The 17,078-nt window shown below is 39.9% G+C and overlaps 1 protein-coding gene and 3 non-coding genes across 4 annotated transcripts in view; all 4 read left to right on the forward strand.

Moving 5' to 3' along the window:
• LOC127621759 (isthmin-2-like) overlaps positions 1-9,750 on the forward strand; it is a 45,200-nt gene extending 35,450 nt beyond the window's left edge. The window contains exon 6 of the mRNA XM_052095479.1: positions 9,233-9,750. Within this exon, the coding sequence (XP_051951439.1) occupies positions 9,233-9,750 (518 nt within the window). The remainder of the gene's footprint in view (positions 1-9,232) is intronic.
• Positions 9,751-13,485: 3,735 nt separating this feature from the next.
• trnaq-uug (transfer RNA glutamine (anticodon UUG)) lies at positions 13,486-13,557 on the forward strand. The gene has a single exon. It is a non-coding gene; the product is annotated as a tRNA-Gln (tRNA).
• A 2,054-nt stretch (positions 13,558-15,611) lies between these two features.
• On the forward strand, positions 15,612-15,683 carry trnaq-uug (transfer RNA glutamine (anticodon UUG)). The gene has a single exon. It is a non-coding gene; the product is annotated as a tRNA-Gln (tRNA).
• A 990-nt stretch (positions 15,684-16,673) lies between these two features.
• trnaq-uug (transfer RNA glutamine (anticodon UUG)) lies at positions 16,674-16,745 on the forward strand. Its single transcript has one exon. It is a non-coding gene; the product is annotated as a tRNA-Gln (tRNA).
• Positions 16,746-17,078: the final 333 nt, after the last annotated feature.

Consider the following 17,078-nt stretch of genomic DNA (forward strand, 5'->3'; position numbering starts at 1 on the left):
TGTATTGTTTACTGTACATTGTATATTATATTGTGTTGTGTAAGTATATGTACATTTCATATGTAAATTGTGTTGTGTACATATGTTGTTTATTGTAAATTGGTATATGTCTCACCACTGTCACGACTGCTATATTGCTCGGAACTGCACACAAGACTTTCACCTACTGTTGCACTTGTGTACATAGTAGTGTAGCGAATCAGCTCTATATTCTTCCACCATTAGGTAGCGAATCAGCTCTATGAAATATTAATAATCAATCATAACTTGTTATAATCAATTATGAATATTTGGATCAGTTAATCGGGTTAACTTGATGTAGCTACATTAACATTACAACCAAATACTCGGTTCATCCCGTGAACACTCAATATTGGTTATTAATTAATTAATTAATAGAAAGGTACATTTCCGGGGCAAGGGAAATGTCTTTCTTACTAAGTATTAAGAGCAAGTAGTCAAAATCTATGATTAGTGACTTTAGATATGAGCTTGAGACACAGACAACTTTACATGTGACATGAACAAGACTTTATTAACTAGACTAAACATTTAAACTACTCTAACTTACATATACATACATTCATACAGTTTACCAAGGGAAAGAGGGCTGAAGCAGAATACAGGAAGGCAAGAAGTTATAGCATTGTTTGAAGTTCAGCAGATCAACAGCCTGAGCAAACCATCATATTAGTTCTGACACGCCCTTTTTAGAAAGGGGTGAGGATACTTAATGTATCAAATAATGAGACTAAGTTTGATACTTGCATGTCCCATTTGAATTAAACTGTCCTGATGCAATTTGTTGAGGCTCCAGTTGATCTTTGATGATGTTGTCTTGATATCTTTGGTGAATGGTAAGACAAGGCCGTACGTAGCCTGGCACACGCTTGGGAGTCCTTGGGGCCTTCTAGTTTTGCCTCATTCAGCGAGAGAGTGAGAGAGCACAAGGCTCAGAGAACCAGAAAGGCAGGAAGCCAGAGGAGCATAACAGAGCGAAGAGATAAGAGAGAGGATGAGAGGAAGTGGGCGCAGCAATTTTATACCCTCGGGAAACAGGTCCCACCTCTCATTGGCTCGACCAATAAGAAGGGTTTGAGTTCTAGGCGGGAATTTGGTTTATTGCTCTTTGTTGTAAAATTGCCCATTGCATATGCAAGAAAGAAAATAGGAAATATACTTTTAATACTAATATGTTGTTGTTGTCTACATATCATGTACACAGTCATTTCAATCTTCAAAATACCAAGTTATAGAGACCAAATATGCCACACATATGATTTTGGTTAACCATAGTATGCAAAGTCTGAAACATTAACCCATTAGTTTGCAAGAAAACATAGATCAAGCACATTTAAGGGAAAATGTGAGATGGCACATTAGATACATGTCAATATTTACCACATGGATATATAGAATATATATATAGGATTAACAGGGTTCATTTCTCTTTCTCAGTAAGAGAATGAAGGGAGGGTCAGCACTTCTCTGAACATTCCTTTGGAGGTCGTAAAGGCCTCCATTACTCTGGGCATGAGAGAGTTCCTTTGTCAAAGCTCATTTGCATGTTTATGACAGTAAGAGATTTTGGGCTGAATGACTCAAAAGATAGTAAAACATCGCGTAATATCATTCTACAGAGATCTTATATTCAATTCAGCTCGGACAAATCGTAAGGTTTAATTTGATACCAAGAAAGGTATATTTAGTACACTTAATAAGGGAATATACACTGAGGCTATTAAATATGAGGCCTCAGAGTTTAAAACACACAACGAAACAGTTCTAACGAGTTTGATATACCTCAGAAATACACAACATACAGGGATTACGCGTATTTCATTAGCAATATGCAGTTCTGTGTTTAACTGAAAAACACACACACACACACACATTTTTACGTTCAAAGTTTCCCCCTTCCTGTCCACACGATAAGCACGTGGTGAGCATGCGGATGTCACATGCGGTTCTCTGTCAATACATTTATTGTCTCTTTGTCAATACATTTATTGTGCTTGTGGAGGCTGGTTGGCACTATTTCAGTAATTAGGGGGGTTTTTAACAGTAAGTTCTTGTTTGTTCGGGAATCTGTTAAGGCACTGATCCTCCGCCATACCTTACAGTCCCCTTTTTCGCCAGGTGGTGTCCCTGTTGGAGACATCATCGGACGACAATCATCGCAATGGCGGATGGCAGGTGAATCATGAGGGTTTTGTAGCAGGTGGTTGTTCCACGGTGGGTGATGTAGACAGTAGCCACATCCAGGTCTCTGCAGCAGGTGCAGAGGCAGCAGGTGCCTTGACAGTGTGTCACCTGTCATTATGAAGTCAGTTCGTTTGAGGCAGGTGCTTGTTTGTGGCTGCAGGGAGTGGTTATGGGCATTGTGTAGTGTGGAGAGAGTTTCAGACTGACCTAGTACTGGTAGCAAAAGGGCAGCAGGTGGCCGTTCAGCCCTTGGTTCGGCACCTAGTCACCAGGTGTCTGAAGTCTGCAGTGTTACTCTGCTCTGGCAGCAGTGCTGACTTGAGCTTGCCTGAGTGGTGTTGGGCAAGAGTCAGAGGTTTGTTCTTCCCAGTACTCCTCAGGGGAGTTCTGTTCCAGGAGCTCTTTTGCTAGTGCTAGCAGCTCTTGTAACTCAGAAACAGGCGTTTCTAGCTGTCTTTGTGCAGCCTCTGTTTGGCACCTGTTTGAAAGGTGTACAGGAGGATGTTGTTGTAGACTGCTGTGGGACGTCCTGTGGTGTTTGCTGGGTGAGGCCTTGTGTTTGTTAAAGGCCTTCTGTGTCAGGTCACGCAGTTGTTGGATAGGCATTGTGTGGGGGCAGGCCATAATGCCTAAATGGTGACTTACCATAGGATGGAGGTTTCGGAGGAAAAGGCTCTTGAAGCTGGTGTCCTCCTCCATCCCAGGTTTGTTGCGAGCTCCGAAGTAAGCTCGTCTGAGTCTGTGGTATTAAACATAGGGAGATTCATGCCGACCCTGTTTGGTGTCTAGGGCAGCGATCAGTCCGTTTTTAGACTCTGAGAATTCCCTTATGATGGCTTGTTTCAGCTGCTGGTAGTTAGACTGGATGTTTTCTGGCTGTCCAGCCAGAAAGCGTCGCAACTCTGGGCTGGATGTGATCCAGATCAGATGAAGTCTATCTTGATGGTTCACACTCATCAAAGACTGCAGGTGAAAGTCAATGTCTCGCAGGTAAGCATGGACGTCGTGGTCTCCTGCAAGCTCTGGTGTAAATGCAGGGATATGTCTGGCCATTCGGTTGAGGTCTTTGAGTGTCGCTACACGTGTCGTTTCAAGATTCGTTTGAATCAATCCTTTTCCTTCCGCGGCTGCAGAAGCTTTAAGGAAACTGTCCGATGACATGTTACGCATAGGGGTTTGTCTCCCCCCTTTGTAAATCTGTGCTTGGCTGGGGAGGTTTCTCTGCTGATTGCAAGTGGGGAGTGAGATGTCTCTCCTGCTGTGGTTCCTTTTGCAGCAGGTAAGAGTGTCTCAGTTCTCGTTGGACCATGTCAAGTTCATCTTTGGTGTTGTCCAGCTGCTGAGTCAGCACTTTAACTTCAGCTCTGGACACATTCAGTTGACCTTCACAGGCCATGATTCTGGCATCTTTGTCCAAGAGTTCAGAATTTGCTGTTTTTAACGGTGAATCTTTGTGAAAAAGTACCTTTTCCAGGTGCTCTCTAGCTGTCTTTTCCAACTGCTCTTGTTGTTTAGCAGCTGTCAGAGCCGTTTGAAGTCTGTGGATTACCTCCTGTGACTCCCTTCTGCCAGGGTCCTTGTGTCTGTCCTGAGCCTCCATCTCTAGCTGGTCTATGCAGTTTTTAGCATGTGTCAGCTCCGTTTGGGACTCAGTGATCTGGCGTTTGAGGTTGTTTACCTCCTGTTTCAAACCTGTGAGGTTGTGGGCCAGGACGATAACCTCAGTCAGATATTTGTGCTCATACCTCTGGTTTGAGTCATCTGTCATTAGTTCTTTTCCCTCATTTTCCAGTTGCTTTTTGTTCTGTTGCTGAAGGTCGTCAGCAGTCATGGATAAAAGGGTGTTCCTCAAAACACCTAGCCAGTCCTTTTGGCCTGCCATCTGGGCAGTTAGGCTAAGCATCTGCAACATTTTGGCACACTTCTGGTGAGAGTAAGGGCAAGAGACTAATGCAAGATCAAACAGAATTTGGAGCTAAAGGCAAAGTGAGACAGCAAGGTGTATAAGGTACAGCTAGGTTTTGCTAGGTGTGGTTAACAATTGAAACGTGTTCCTGATTATTACTATCTTAGCTGCAAATAGCAGGATGCTCAGATTTGTGTGGATCTGAGTGGCTTTGCTAAAAGAGCGTAAGCCTAGATTTAATAAATGACTTAAGATGTTTCTTTGGGTCAAATTATTTATCAGCACTTACTGATAACATACAACAGGCTTGATCTTTGAACACATGAAGAGGAGAAAGAAAGAGGAAGAAAAGAGCTTTCCTATTAGATTGTGTCTATTAGTGGTGCTCAAAATTATGCCATAGAAATCGTCTAGATTACTAGTGTAGCTGGCTCATAAAATTTAAGCTACTTTTTGCAAATAAACACAAAATCGAGAAGAAAAGTATGTCTAGTTACTTTTGCAGTTTTATGGGGAAATAAAACCACACTAGACCCAGAGGGTTAAATGGGAAAATGAATAGCTGACTTCTATTATTAGTAAAAATAATAAAAAGACTTGAAGAAGTGATTAAAATAGCAGAATAACCTTGTATTGGGAATAATCAATAGCACTTATGATCAACAATTAGATTTGCTTTGGACATCATTCTATAGTTGGTCACAGCTGTTATGTGTTCAAGACCACACAATGTGTTTGTCCCTCTATAAAGTTTAGTCAACGTGCCATTGAAAGTTCCCAATAACTATAAAATTATTCTCTATCTAAACAGTTTACATGTAATTAAGTTTTTAGATTTAATTAACAAAGTAACTGCAAATTTAGCTGAACAGCGTTCAGTAAGGGATGCACCTGAAAGGTGCAGGTGAAGTTAGATGAGAAGAATTAAAGTTAAGGAAAGAGAAAGTGAGAATTCAGAAACCAGAAATGGGGTTAAAGGAAAATGGTTTAGATCACTTCACTCTGCATGCACACAAGCTGTAGATAAAGGCTTCATGTAAATTATGCTAGCAGCTAACTGTTGAAGCTATTAGTTAGCTTAGCCTAAGCTAAGGGGCTGCTAAGTTGGGTTAGCTTAGCCACCTAGGCTGGTTTGTTTACAAAATGGCGTCGGAAGGAAACACATGCGCTATCTGGAGTGAGCACTTCCTGTGACAAGTCGTTGTAAAACAGAAAAACAGATAAAGTTTAGATGAAGGACATCAATCTAACTATAATTTGTAAGGCCTTTATACCGTGAAAAGGGGAGCATCGCCCAAATCTACATTTATATAACACTGTACTGAGATTTCTTCATCAGAAACAGGTTAAGCAATCAATTCTGGTACAGTTTACATGCCGCTGAGCTGAGATTCCTTCATCAAAACAGACTTACACTTTAATACTGAAATTAGGGTTTCTTCGCTAAAATCATATTACTCGTACACTGATACCTTTTGAAAATATGCTTAAATGTGTTAAGACTCTTTCAATTACAGTAGAGTTGTCAATTCAAGCCATCACCTTATCCGCATCCAAACAAGCCAGCAACTAGTGAAGCAAATGCCGTTTCGCATGTCATGTCCTATTCTGACCGGAATTATTCAATGCACACTTTTAAGTTGACAGTGGTTAAAGCTCATAACCTTTGTTTAATCATGCCCGCAGCATTCTCCACCATTATGTAGCGAATCAGCTCTATATTCTTCCACCATTAGGTAGCGAATCAGCTCTATGAAATATTAATAATCAATCATAACTTGTTATAATCAATTATGAATATTTGGATCAGTTAATCGGGTTAACTTGATGTAGCTACATTAACATTACAACCAAATACTCGGTTCATCCCGTGAACATTCAATATTGGTTATTAATTAATTAATTAATAGAAAGGTACATTTCGGGGCAAGGGAAATGTCTTTCTTACTAAGTATTAAGAGCAAGTAGTCAAAATCTATGATTAGTGACTTTAGATATGAGCTTGAGACACAGACAACTTTACATGTGACATGAACAAGATTTTATTAACTAGACTAAACATTTAAACTACTCTAACATACATATACATACATTCATACAGTTTACCAAGGGAAAGAGGGCTGAAGCAGAATACAGGAAGGCAAGAAGTTATAGCATTGTTTGAAGTTCAGCAGATCAACAGCCTGAGCAAACCATCATATTAGTTCTGACACGCCCTTTTTAGAAAGGGGTGAGGATACTTAATGTATCAAATAATGAGACTAAGTTTGATACTTGCATGTCCCATTTGAATTAAACTGTCCTGATGCAATTTGTTGAGGCTCCAATTGATCTTTGATGATGTTGTCTTGATATCTTTGGTGAATGGTAAGACAAGGCCGTACGTAGCCTGGCACACGCTTGGGAGTCCTTGGGGCCTTCTAGTTTTGCCTCATTCAGCGAGAGAGTGAGAGAGCACAAGGCTCAGAGAACCAGAAAGGCAGGAAGCCAGAGGAGCATAACAGAGCTGAAGAGATAAGAGAGAGGATGAGAGGAAGTGGGCGCAGCAATTTTATACCCTCGGAAACAGGTCCCACCTCTCATTGGCTCGACCAATAAGAAGGGTTTGAGTTCTAGGCGGAATTTGGTTTATTGCTCTTTGTTGTAAAATTGCCCATTGCATGTGCAAGAAAGAAAATAGGAAATATACTTTTAATACTAATATGTTGTTGTTATCGACATATCATGTACACAGTCATTTCAATCTTCAAAATACCAAGTTATAGAGACCAAATATGCCACACATATGATTTTGGTTAACCATAGTATGCAAAGTCTGAAACATTAACCCATTAGTTTGCAAGAAAACATAGATCAAGCACATTTAAGGGAAAATGTGAGATGGCACATTAGATACATGTCAATATTTACCACATGGATATATAGAATATATATATATGATTAACAGGGTTCATTTCTCTTTCTCAGTAAGAGAATGAAGGGAGGGTCAGCACTTCTCTGAACATTCCTTTGGAGGTCGTAAAGGCCTCCATTACTCTGGGCATGAGAGAGTTCCTTTGTCAAAGCTCATTTGCATGTTTATGACAGTAAGAGATTTTGGGCTGAATGACTCAAAAGATAGTAAAACATCGCGTAATATCATTCTACAGAGATCTTATATTCGAATTCAGCTCGGACAAATCGTAAGGTTTAATTTGATACCAAGAAAGGTATATTTAGTACACTTAATAAGGGAATATACACTGAGGCTATTAAATATGAGGCCTCAGAGTTTAAAACACACAACGAAACAGTTCTAACGAGTTTGATATACCTCAGAAATACACAACATACAGGGATTACACGTATTTCATTAGCAATATGCAGTTCTGTGTTTAACTGAAAAACACACACACACACACATTTTTACGTTCAAAGTTTCCCCCTTCCTGTCCACACGATAAGCACGTGGTGAGCATGCGGATGTCACATGCGGTTCTCTGTCAATAGTTCATTGTCTCTTTGTCAATACATTTATTGTGCTTGTGGAGGCTGGTTGGCGCTATTTCAGTAATTAGGGGGGTTTTTAACAGTAAGTTCTTGTTTGTTCGGGAATCTGTTAAGGCACTGATCCTCCGCCATACCTTACAGTAGTGTGACAATAAAGTGATTTGATTTGATTGATTTGATTTGACAGCTGCCCGTAAATCTCCCTCTCTCTCTGTCCCACTGCAGTCTCCAGCCGGCCTTTATCCCTCTCTGAGGCTTGATTAGCCTGATTAGGAGCTGGGTGTGTAGCATCACGACCCGGCCCCGCCCTCCACCCGGTCACATTCCTCCCTTGTTCTCTCAGACCGGGGAGTCCCCAGCATGATGTACACCTCCCCCCTTTCTTTCCCTGGGGAGGGGCGTGCCTAACACCCCGTCTGCCGGCAGGTCATCCCCGTCTACCTGGATGAGGGAGGGGACAAAGGGAGGGACACAAAAAAAAAGTGGCACCTACACGCCGTAACGGCGATCGTGCCAGTGCCAAATTAACATAAACATTTTAAAAAGAGAGGGAAAGGCCAACACGGAGCAGCAATGGGAGGAGAGGAGAGAGGAAAAAAAACACTTACTCGCCGGTTCTCTGATACGCCTTAGCTTGGTTCTCGGCCACTCCTCCACCTCTAATGGACTACAGCCGTGCCTCCCCGGACGGATTGGAGGAAGACCACCAGCCCCTGGTGAGCGGAACGCCCTGCAGAGTTTTTGGTGGATGGTAGGGGTCTCCCCTGTCCCTGGCAGCGGTAACTGCTCCAGGCGGTTGATTGGGAGCCCCTCCTCCCCTCGTGGTCGGTGGCCGTTCCTCCGCTTTCAGGTGGCCGGGATCCTCCGTCCTTCAGCGGATGGCGGATGATGCACCTTTGGGGTGGATGCTAGTGGCGAGGACTCTACTACGGCACATCCCTCCTCCTTCGCAGATTACAGCACCAGTGTAAAGGAATAAATGGAAAGCAGGAGGTGAGAACCGGCTTGACAAGTGGAAATGTGTATGATATAGATAATAGTCTTTACAAGCTTAAATTTCTAAGACGTGAACAATTAACAAAGACTGCAAACGGAATCGAGAATGCGGCTTCTGAACTAAAAATCACTATGCGCACATTCATAAGGTTTACACTGTAGTAATATTTGCTTCACAGACTCATTATTGCTTTGTAATTTTCTATATGTTTATTTATAATATCGCTTTATGCCTGTGCTTGTTGTATGATCAGTCTTCCAAATATTTTTCTGTTATTTAGGTGAATTCGTTATTTGTTTTGAAGTCATTATTTGTGCCTTTCTGAATAAGGTATTCGGCTTCAGGCACATCCCTAATGAGAATTATTTTAGACTCATAATTGACTGGGCTGCCCATCACGACGTCAGAGAAATAGGAATGCCGTGTTGCTCGTCGCATGTCGCGACTGGTGAGGACAAATAAATATGTTTAACATGGAAAAGATACCTTTTATAGCGTGTCACATCTTGTAAGGACATGATGTAATAGGAGGGTTAAACATTCATTAAGCTAATGACATGCTGCTTAATAGGCCTGTTGATATGGTTGATTTGATTTGAAAATGTGCTATCTGTTTGGGTGTGTTTGTTTTGCAGAAGTTGATAGCTGTGAGAAGTGGTTGAACTGCAAGAGTGAGTTTCTCCATCGTTACTTGCAGCAGGTCTTGACTGAATTACCTAGCTGCCCCTGTGCCTATCCCTCAGAAGCCTCCAACAACATGGTCAACCTTTTGGATGCGAGACACGACCGGACATTCAAATGGAGAGATGCCAGTGGCCCAAAAGACCGCTTGGACATCTATAAGCCCTCAGCACGGAACTGCTTGCGCTCCGCTCTCTCACGAGATGGCACCACACTGGCTGCCCAGCATTGCTGCTATGATGACCATGGTCAGCTAATTACAAGGGGAAAGGGGGCAGGCACCCCCAACTTAATAAGCACAGAGTTCTCCCCAGAGCTGCATTTTAAGGTGGATGTACTGCCCTGGATACTGTGCAAAGGAGACTGGAGCAGGTTTCATGCCATCCGCCCACCCAATAATGGCCTGCATTGCACCGAAAACCCCCACCAGGACACGTTCATGAATGAAATGGAGGAGGCCAGAGAATACTGAGGCACCAAACTTCTGTCTCTCCTCTGACCCCTACCTTCTGCTATGGTGCTCAAATTAACCCTATACAAAAAAACACTTTGCCAGCCGCATAGGTGTGCAGTATAGAAACTTGTCTTGTCTTGTGGGATGCAATACTATTTATTTTTTTTTTGTGGCTAATGGTTTTAAAATGGTCTCCAGTCTGCTCTATTTTGATGTTTGATGTAACAGCAGTATATGTGTATCAAAACAATTGCTAAAAAAAATGAATAAGTAGTTGTCAGGCATGTTTCACACAGGCCAATTTATTGTATGGATATGTGTTTTTTTTTTTGCTACCACATATTTTATTTGATATCAGTGCTGCTATTTCTATAAAAATGTTGAGTGAGAAACTAATATCAATTGAAATGGTTTTTGGAAGCTAAATACAGCCAAGCTGCATGAAATTTATAAAGCTTGTTAGCTGATTGGAATTCCAGGTTGAAGAACATCCATCAATTTCGATCAAACTAAATCAGAATCTTTGTGGCATGTATAATTTTCTAGACTTGGAGAAAGTATATGGGTACACATTTGATGTTACACACAAACCCATAATCTTACTTAATGTAATATACTCTTATGACACCAACAAGCAAACTAGTACTGTTTATCTTGTTGTTGTTTTTTAACTAGTCTCCAAAGCCCCCTCATGAAGGTGTCCTCTAGACTTATGAGTATGTTTGAGAGTGAATGGGCACATTTATGCTGCCAGCTCAGGGGAAATATCTTAGTAACAATCAACGTTAGCTCTTTATTAGAGTTTTCAATGTCAGACAGTGAACCAGCAGGCAGACATAAATAAAATATAACAAAACATTCTTGGTTCAATACAAGACAAGTTCAATCAACAGCATTTGTGGCAGAATTTTATTACCTCAAAAAATATTTTTTTGAAAAAAATAATATTGGGAGGATACTTTAATCTTTTGATGGACTCTTGGTCTCACAGATATTTGGAGACTTTTGTCCAAATATCTGTAACACTAAATTTGTAACACTAATCATGTTAACAGTTTCATTGTTTATGTCTTGTGGCTTTTAAAACAGTGAGTATTTTAGCATTTATGGATTGGCCCTTCCATTGTAAGTGCCTCACTGTAGCCCAGATGATTATTATTATTTTTCTTTTTAAGAAAAGGAGGGACACGTCACAATACATTTTTGTTGTGATCAACATTATGCCACACATGCTGTTAATTGAGCTTAACTTGTATTGGACATGGAATATTTCTTTAAGAATATGGATTGTTACAATGTGGTACTCACTGTATATTGCTATTGTGCTTTTTTGTCACACTGTTGCGAATGTGCATTTGCTGTGGTGTTATTTCTATTGTTCTCATGTATTGTTGGGAAAAGTTGTAGAGGAGCTATAATTACTTGCTTAAGCCCCTCTAAACCTCTAAAGAGAAAGCAGACTGTGTATGTACATGCTACGCCTGGCACTTTATTTAATGTTTATTCAAATCGATATTTGTGTGATGAATCATTGTTCTCTGTATTTGTGGTGTTACTGTTGTGAAGGGATTACCTCCCATGGTTATTGTTATATTAATGAAAATGTCATTTTCTGAATTAGTGTGAAGGCATGTGGTTGTACAGTATTTATTGCATTTTTATCGCATAATTGCTAAAGCTTTGAATTGATCATCCATTCAGATGGTGGACACTTTAAAAGGGAAATTGTGTCACATCTCTTTAACAGCTACAAAACATGTTGATGTTCTATGTTAATTATTATTGTGTACTTTCAGATGCTTTTGCAAATTACAAATTCTATAAAAACAAATACAAAGATGAGTTTAAAAAGCTTTATGATCGTTTTCTTTAAATGTACATACAGTATGTCAATGACAAGAAATTTAGGTTACGACCAGAAGCTGGTTGCAAGAAAATTCTTAAGATAAAAAAAATCCTTATTGAAAATACAATTACAATAATAACTAAACTATGAACTAATAACTAATAACTAACAAAAGGGTTTCTTAACTTAGATGAGTTCACACAAAAATTATAATTCAGTTATTGTTTACTCACCACTGTGTTGTTATAACCCTATACGACTTTCCTTATTTTTATTAACACCAAGGAAGAAATTGTGAAAAAATTGTGCTCAGTGATGTCATAAAATGGCAGTTTATGGTGACTACATCTTCAAGCTTCAAAAGAATGCAAAAGTATAAATTAGAAATCTAATAAATTATACCATGAGACTCATAATTGTAATGAAAGCATGTGATAAGGTTTGGTTGGAAACAAACCTAAATCTAATGTATTATTTAGTAAATATTTTAACTGACAGTTGATCTCCTGTGCACGTTCATGACAGGGCATGAGATTAACAGTTCACTCAGCCCCCTCATGACATTGGGGTGTTCAAGCGAAAACATAAAACAGAAAGACGAAAAGCACAAAATATGTCTGAAGAGTTTGTCGTTGAAGAATTTATGCATTTCTATGCCCAGCCTTATTTTTTTTAACAGAGCACTCGGAAATCAAACAGAAACATAGAGGAGGCTACAGGCAGCCACATTCACACCGTGTCCTTACCTGACGGCATACGGCATGCAATAAACTGTATATTTTTATGGTAATCGGTGTTCCCTATCTGTCACTCACTCATCCTCACACGGTTCTACACTAGTACTGTAGAGGGCATTCTGACTGGCTGCATCACCGCCTGGTACGGCAATAGCACTGCCCTCAACTGCAAAGCCCTGCAAAGGGTGGTGCGAACTGCCAGAAACATCATCGGAGGTGAGCTTCCCTCCCTCCAGGACATACAAGGCGGTGTGTGAAAAAAGCTCGGAGGATCATCATAGACTCCAGCCACCCGAGTCATGGTCTGTTCTCACTGCTACCATCAGGCAGGCGGTATCGCAGCATCAGAACCCGCACCAACCGACTACATGATAGCTTCTTCCCCCAAGCAATCAGACTGTTGAACACTTGAGCTTTCAGGATCAATAATTAGCACTGCACTTTATTCATCTATAATCTCACACTGGACTGACAACATATTCTCCTCAATACAACTACTTATATATATATATATATATAAGTATGTGTACATTTGATATGTAAATTGTGTTGTGCAAGTATGTTGTTTACTGTAACTGGTATATGTCTTGTCACTGTCATGACTGCTATGTTGCTCGGAACTGCACACAAGAATTTCACCTAGTGTTGCACTTGTGTACATGGTAGTGTGACAGTAAAGTGATTTGATTTGATTTTATTTGATTCATACTCTGCTGCCAAGGTCAGAGGACCATCAACAGGGGAACGCAGATCGATACCCTGTATCATAAGATTGTTTTGTGTTGAAGTTGTTTAGCACCCATGAAGAATGTGACATGGTAACAGTTCCCAAGAAAATTTCAATGTACATTAAATTTGCTTTCAATAAATAAATAAATGAAAGTGTCTGAGCATTATATGAGAAACAGGAAAAATGAAACAAAAAAAAATTATATCTTTTTTTTTTGTTGTATGGATTTAATGGTAAATTTGCATATTCTTGAAGAGTTTTCTTGCTCAAGTCTTTTGAAGCTTTCTCTACTTCCCCCTTCACATAGATCAAAGCTATACTTGCAAGAGTAAAAAAGCTGTACATGGGTTTGGCACGCTGCATTGCTCTGATGACCAGGTCCATGAGTACTTAACCATGCACTTATATAAAAAAATTGTGGGCCAAATATTAAAGAGGACGGTTCCATGGTGTAATGGTTAGCACTTTGGACTTTGAATCCAGCGATCCGAGTTCAAGTCTCGGTGGAACCTGCTTAGCTTCTTGTTTCAAGGGAGAGAAGTTGGCTGTTGGAATTCCCATAAAGATACCTAAACTGTATCCTTCTCTTGCCAATGTCCACAAAGCATGTTCGTTCTCCACACCCAGAGCTGTGCTATCAAATGCATTTTTGGTTCCTTGGTGTAATGGTTAGCACTTTGGACTTTGAATCCAGTGATACGAGTTCAAGTCTCAGTGGAACCTGCTTAGCTTCTTGTTTCAAGGGACAGAGGTTGGCTGTTGGAATTCCCATAAAGATGCCTAAAATGTAACCTTCTCTTGCCAATTTCCACAAAGCATGTTCGTTCGCCACACCCAGAGCAGTGCTGTCAAATACTTTTTTGTTCTATTGTGTAATGGTTAATAGTCTGGATTTGGAATCCAGTGAAATGTGATCAAACTCAGTTGATTCTTCTTTGCATTTTGCACCAAAGGTTCAGAGGACCTAATAAAAAGTATTTATCAAAAGCAGGTAGCCTCCAAATCTCAACTAATGAATGGATTAATACTCTGCTGCCAAGGACAGAGGACCATCAATAGGGAATGCAGATCGATACCCTGTATCATAAGTTTGTTTTGTGTTGAAGTTGTTTAGCACCCATGAAGAATGTGACATGGTAACAGTTCCCAAGAAAACTTCAATGCACATTAAATTTGCTTTCAAGAAATAAATAAATTAAGCTGTCTGAGCATTATATGAGAAACAGGAAAAATGAAAAAAAAAATATATATATATATATATATATATATATATATATTTTTTTTTTTGTGAGGATTTATTGGTAAATTTGTATAGTCTTGAAGAGTTTTCTTGCTCAAGACTTTTGAAGCTTCTCTACATCCCCTTCACATAGATCAAAGCTATACTTGTAAGAGTAAAAAAGCTGTACATGGGTTTGGCACGCTGCATTGCTCTGATGACCAGGTCCATGAGTACTTAACCATGCACTTATATAAAAAAATTGTGGGCCAAATATTAAAGAGGACGGTTCCATGGTGTAATGGTTAGCACTTTGGACTTTGAATCCAGCGATCCGATTTCAGGTCTCGGTGGAACCTGCTTAGCTTCTTGTTTCAAGGGAGAGAAGTTGGCTGTTGGAATTCCCATAAAGATGCCTAAACTGTATCCTTCTCTTGCCAATGTCCACAAAGCATGTTCGTTCTCCACACCCAGAGCTGTGCTATCAAATGCATTTTTGGTTCCTTGGTGTAATGGTTAGCACTTTGGACTTTGAATCCAGTGATACGAGTTCAAGTCTCAGTGGAACCTGCTTAGCTTCTTGTTTCAAGGGACAGAGGTTGGCTGTTGGAATTCCCATAAAGATGCCTAAAATGTAACCTTCTCTTGCCAATTTCCACAAAGCATGTTCGTTCGCCACACCCAGAGCAGTGCTGTCAAATACATTTTTGTTCCATTGTGTAATGGTTAATAGTCTGGATTTGGAATCCAGTGAAATGTGATCAAACTCAGTTGATTCGTCTTTGCATTTTGCACCAAAGGTTCAGAGGACCTAATAAAAAGTATTTATCAAAAGCAGGTAGCCTCCAAATCTCAACTAATGAATGGATTATACTCTGCTGCCAAGGACAGAGGACCATCAATAGGGGAATGCAGATCGATACCCTGTATCATAAGTTTGTTTTGTGTTGAAGTTGTTTATCACCCATGAAGAATGTGACATGGTAACAGTTCCCAAGAAAACTTCAATGCACATTAAATTTGCTTTCAAGAAATAAATAAATTAAGCTGTCTGAGCATTATATGAGAAACAGGAAAAATGAAAAAAAAAATATATATATATATATATTTTTTTTTTTTTTTTTTTTGTCAGGATTTATTGGTAAATTTGTATAGTCTTGAAGAGTTTTCTTGCTCAAGACTTTTGAAGCTTTCTCTACATCCCCTTCACATAGATCAAAGCTATACTTGCAAGAGTAAAAAAGCTGTACATGGGTTTGGCACGCTGCATTGCTCTGATGACCAGGTCCATGAGTACTTAACCATGCACTTATATAAAAAAATTGTGGGACAACTATTAAAGAGGACGGTTCCATGGTGTAATGGTTAGCACTTTGGACTTTGAATCCAGTAATCTGAGTTCAAGTCTCGGTGGAACCTGCTTAGCTTCTTGTTTCAAGGGAGAGAAGTTGGCTGTTGGAATTCCCATAAAGATGCCTAAACTGTATCCTTCTCTTGCCAATGTCCACAAAGCATGTTCGTTCTCCACACCCAGAGCTGTGCTATCAAATGCATTTTTGGTTCCTTGGTGTAATGGTTAGCACTTTGGACTTTGAATCCAGTGATACGAGTTCAAGTCTCAGTGGAACCTGCTTAGCTTCTTGTTTCAAGGGACAGAGGTTGGCTGTTGGAATTCCCATAAAGATGCCTAAAATGTAACCTTCTCTTGCCAATTTCCACAAAGCATGTTCGTTCGCCACACCCAGAGCAGTGCTGTCAAATACATTTTTGTTCCATTGTGTAATGGTTAATAGTCTGGATTTGGAATCCAGTGAAATGTGATCAAACTCAGTTGATTCGTCTTTGCATTTTGCACCAAAGGTTCAGAGGACCTAATAAAAAGTATTTATCAAAAGCAGGTAGCCTCCAAATCTCAACTAATGAATGGATTATACTCTGCTGCCAAGGACAGAGGACCATCAATAGGGGAATGCAGATCGATACCCTGTATCATAAGTTTGTTTTGTGTTGAAGTTGTTTATCACCCATGAAGAATGTGACATGGTAACAGTTCCCAAGAAAACTTCAATGCACATTAAATTTGCTTTCAAGAAATAAATAAATTAAGCTGTCTGAGCATTATATGAGAAACAGGAAAAATGAAAAATAAAAAATATATATATATATATATATATATTTTTTTTTTTTTGTCAGGATTTATTGGTAAATTTGTATAGTCTTGAAGAGTTTTCTTGCTCAAGACTTTTGAAGCTTTCTCTACATCCCCCTTCACATAGATCAAAGCTATACTTGCAAGAGTAAAAAAGCTGTACATGGGTTTGGCACGCTGCATTGCTCTGATGACCAGGTCCATGAGTACTTAACCATGCACTTATATAAAAAAATTGTGGGACAACTATTAAAGAGGACGGTTCCATGGTGTAATGGTTAGCACTTTGGACTTTGAATCCAGCAATCCGAGTTCAAGTCTCGGTGGAACCTGCTTAGCTTCTTGTTTCAAGGGAGAGAAGTTGGCTGTTGGAATTCCCATAAAGATGCCTAAACTGTATCCTTCTCTTGCCAATGTCCACAAAGCATGTTCGTTCTCCACACCCAGAGCTGTGCTATCAAATGCATTTTTGGTTCCTTGGTGTAATGGTTAGCACTTTGGACTTTGAATCCAGTGATACGAGTTCAAGTCTCAGTGGAACCTGCTTAGCTTCTTGTTTCAAGGGACAGAGGTTGGCTGTTGGAATTCCCATAAAGATGCCTAAAATGTAACCTTCTCTTGCCAATTTCCACAAAGCATGTTCGTTCAGCCACACCCAGAGCAGT

This window comes from Xyrauchen texanus, chromosome 28 (genome assembly GCF_025860055.1).
Source record: "Xyrauchen texanus isolate HMW12.3.18 chromosome 28, RBS_HiC_50CHRs, whole genome shotgun sequence".
NCBI lineage: Eukaryota > Metazoa > Chordata > Actinopteri > Cypriniformes > Catostomidae > Xyrauchen > Xyrauchen texanus.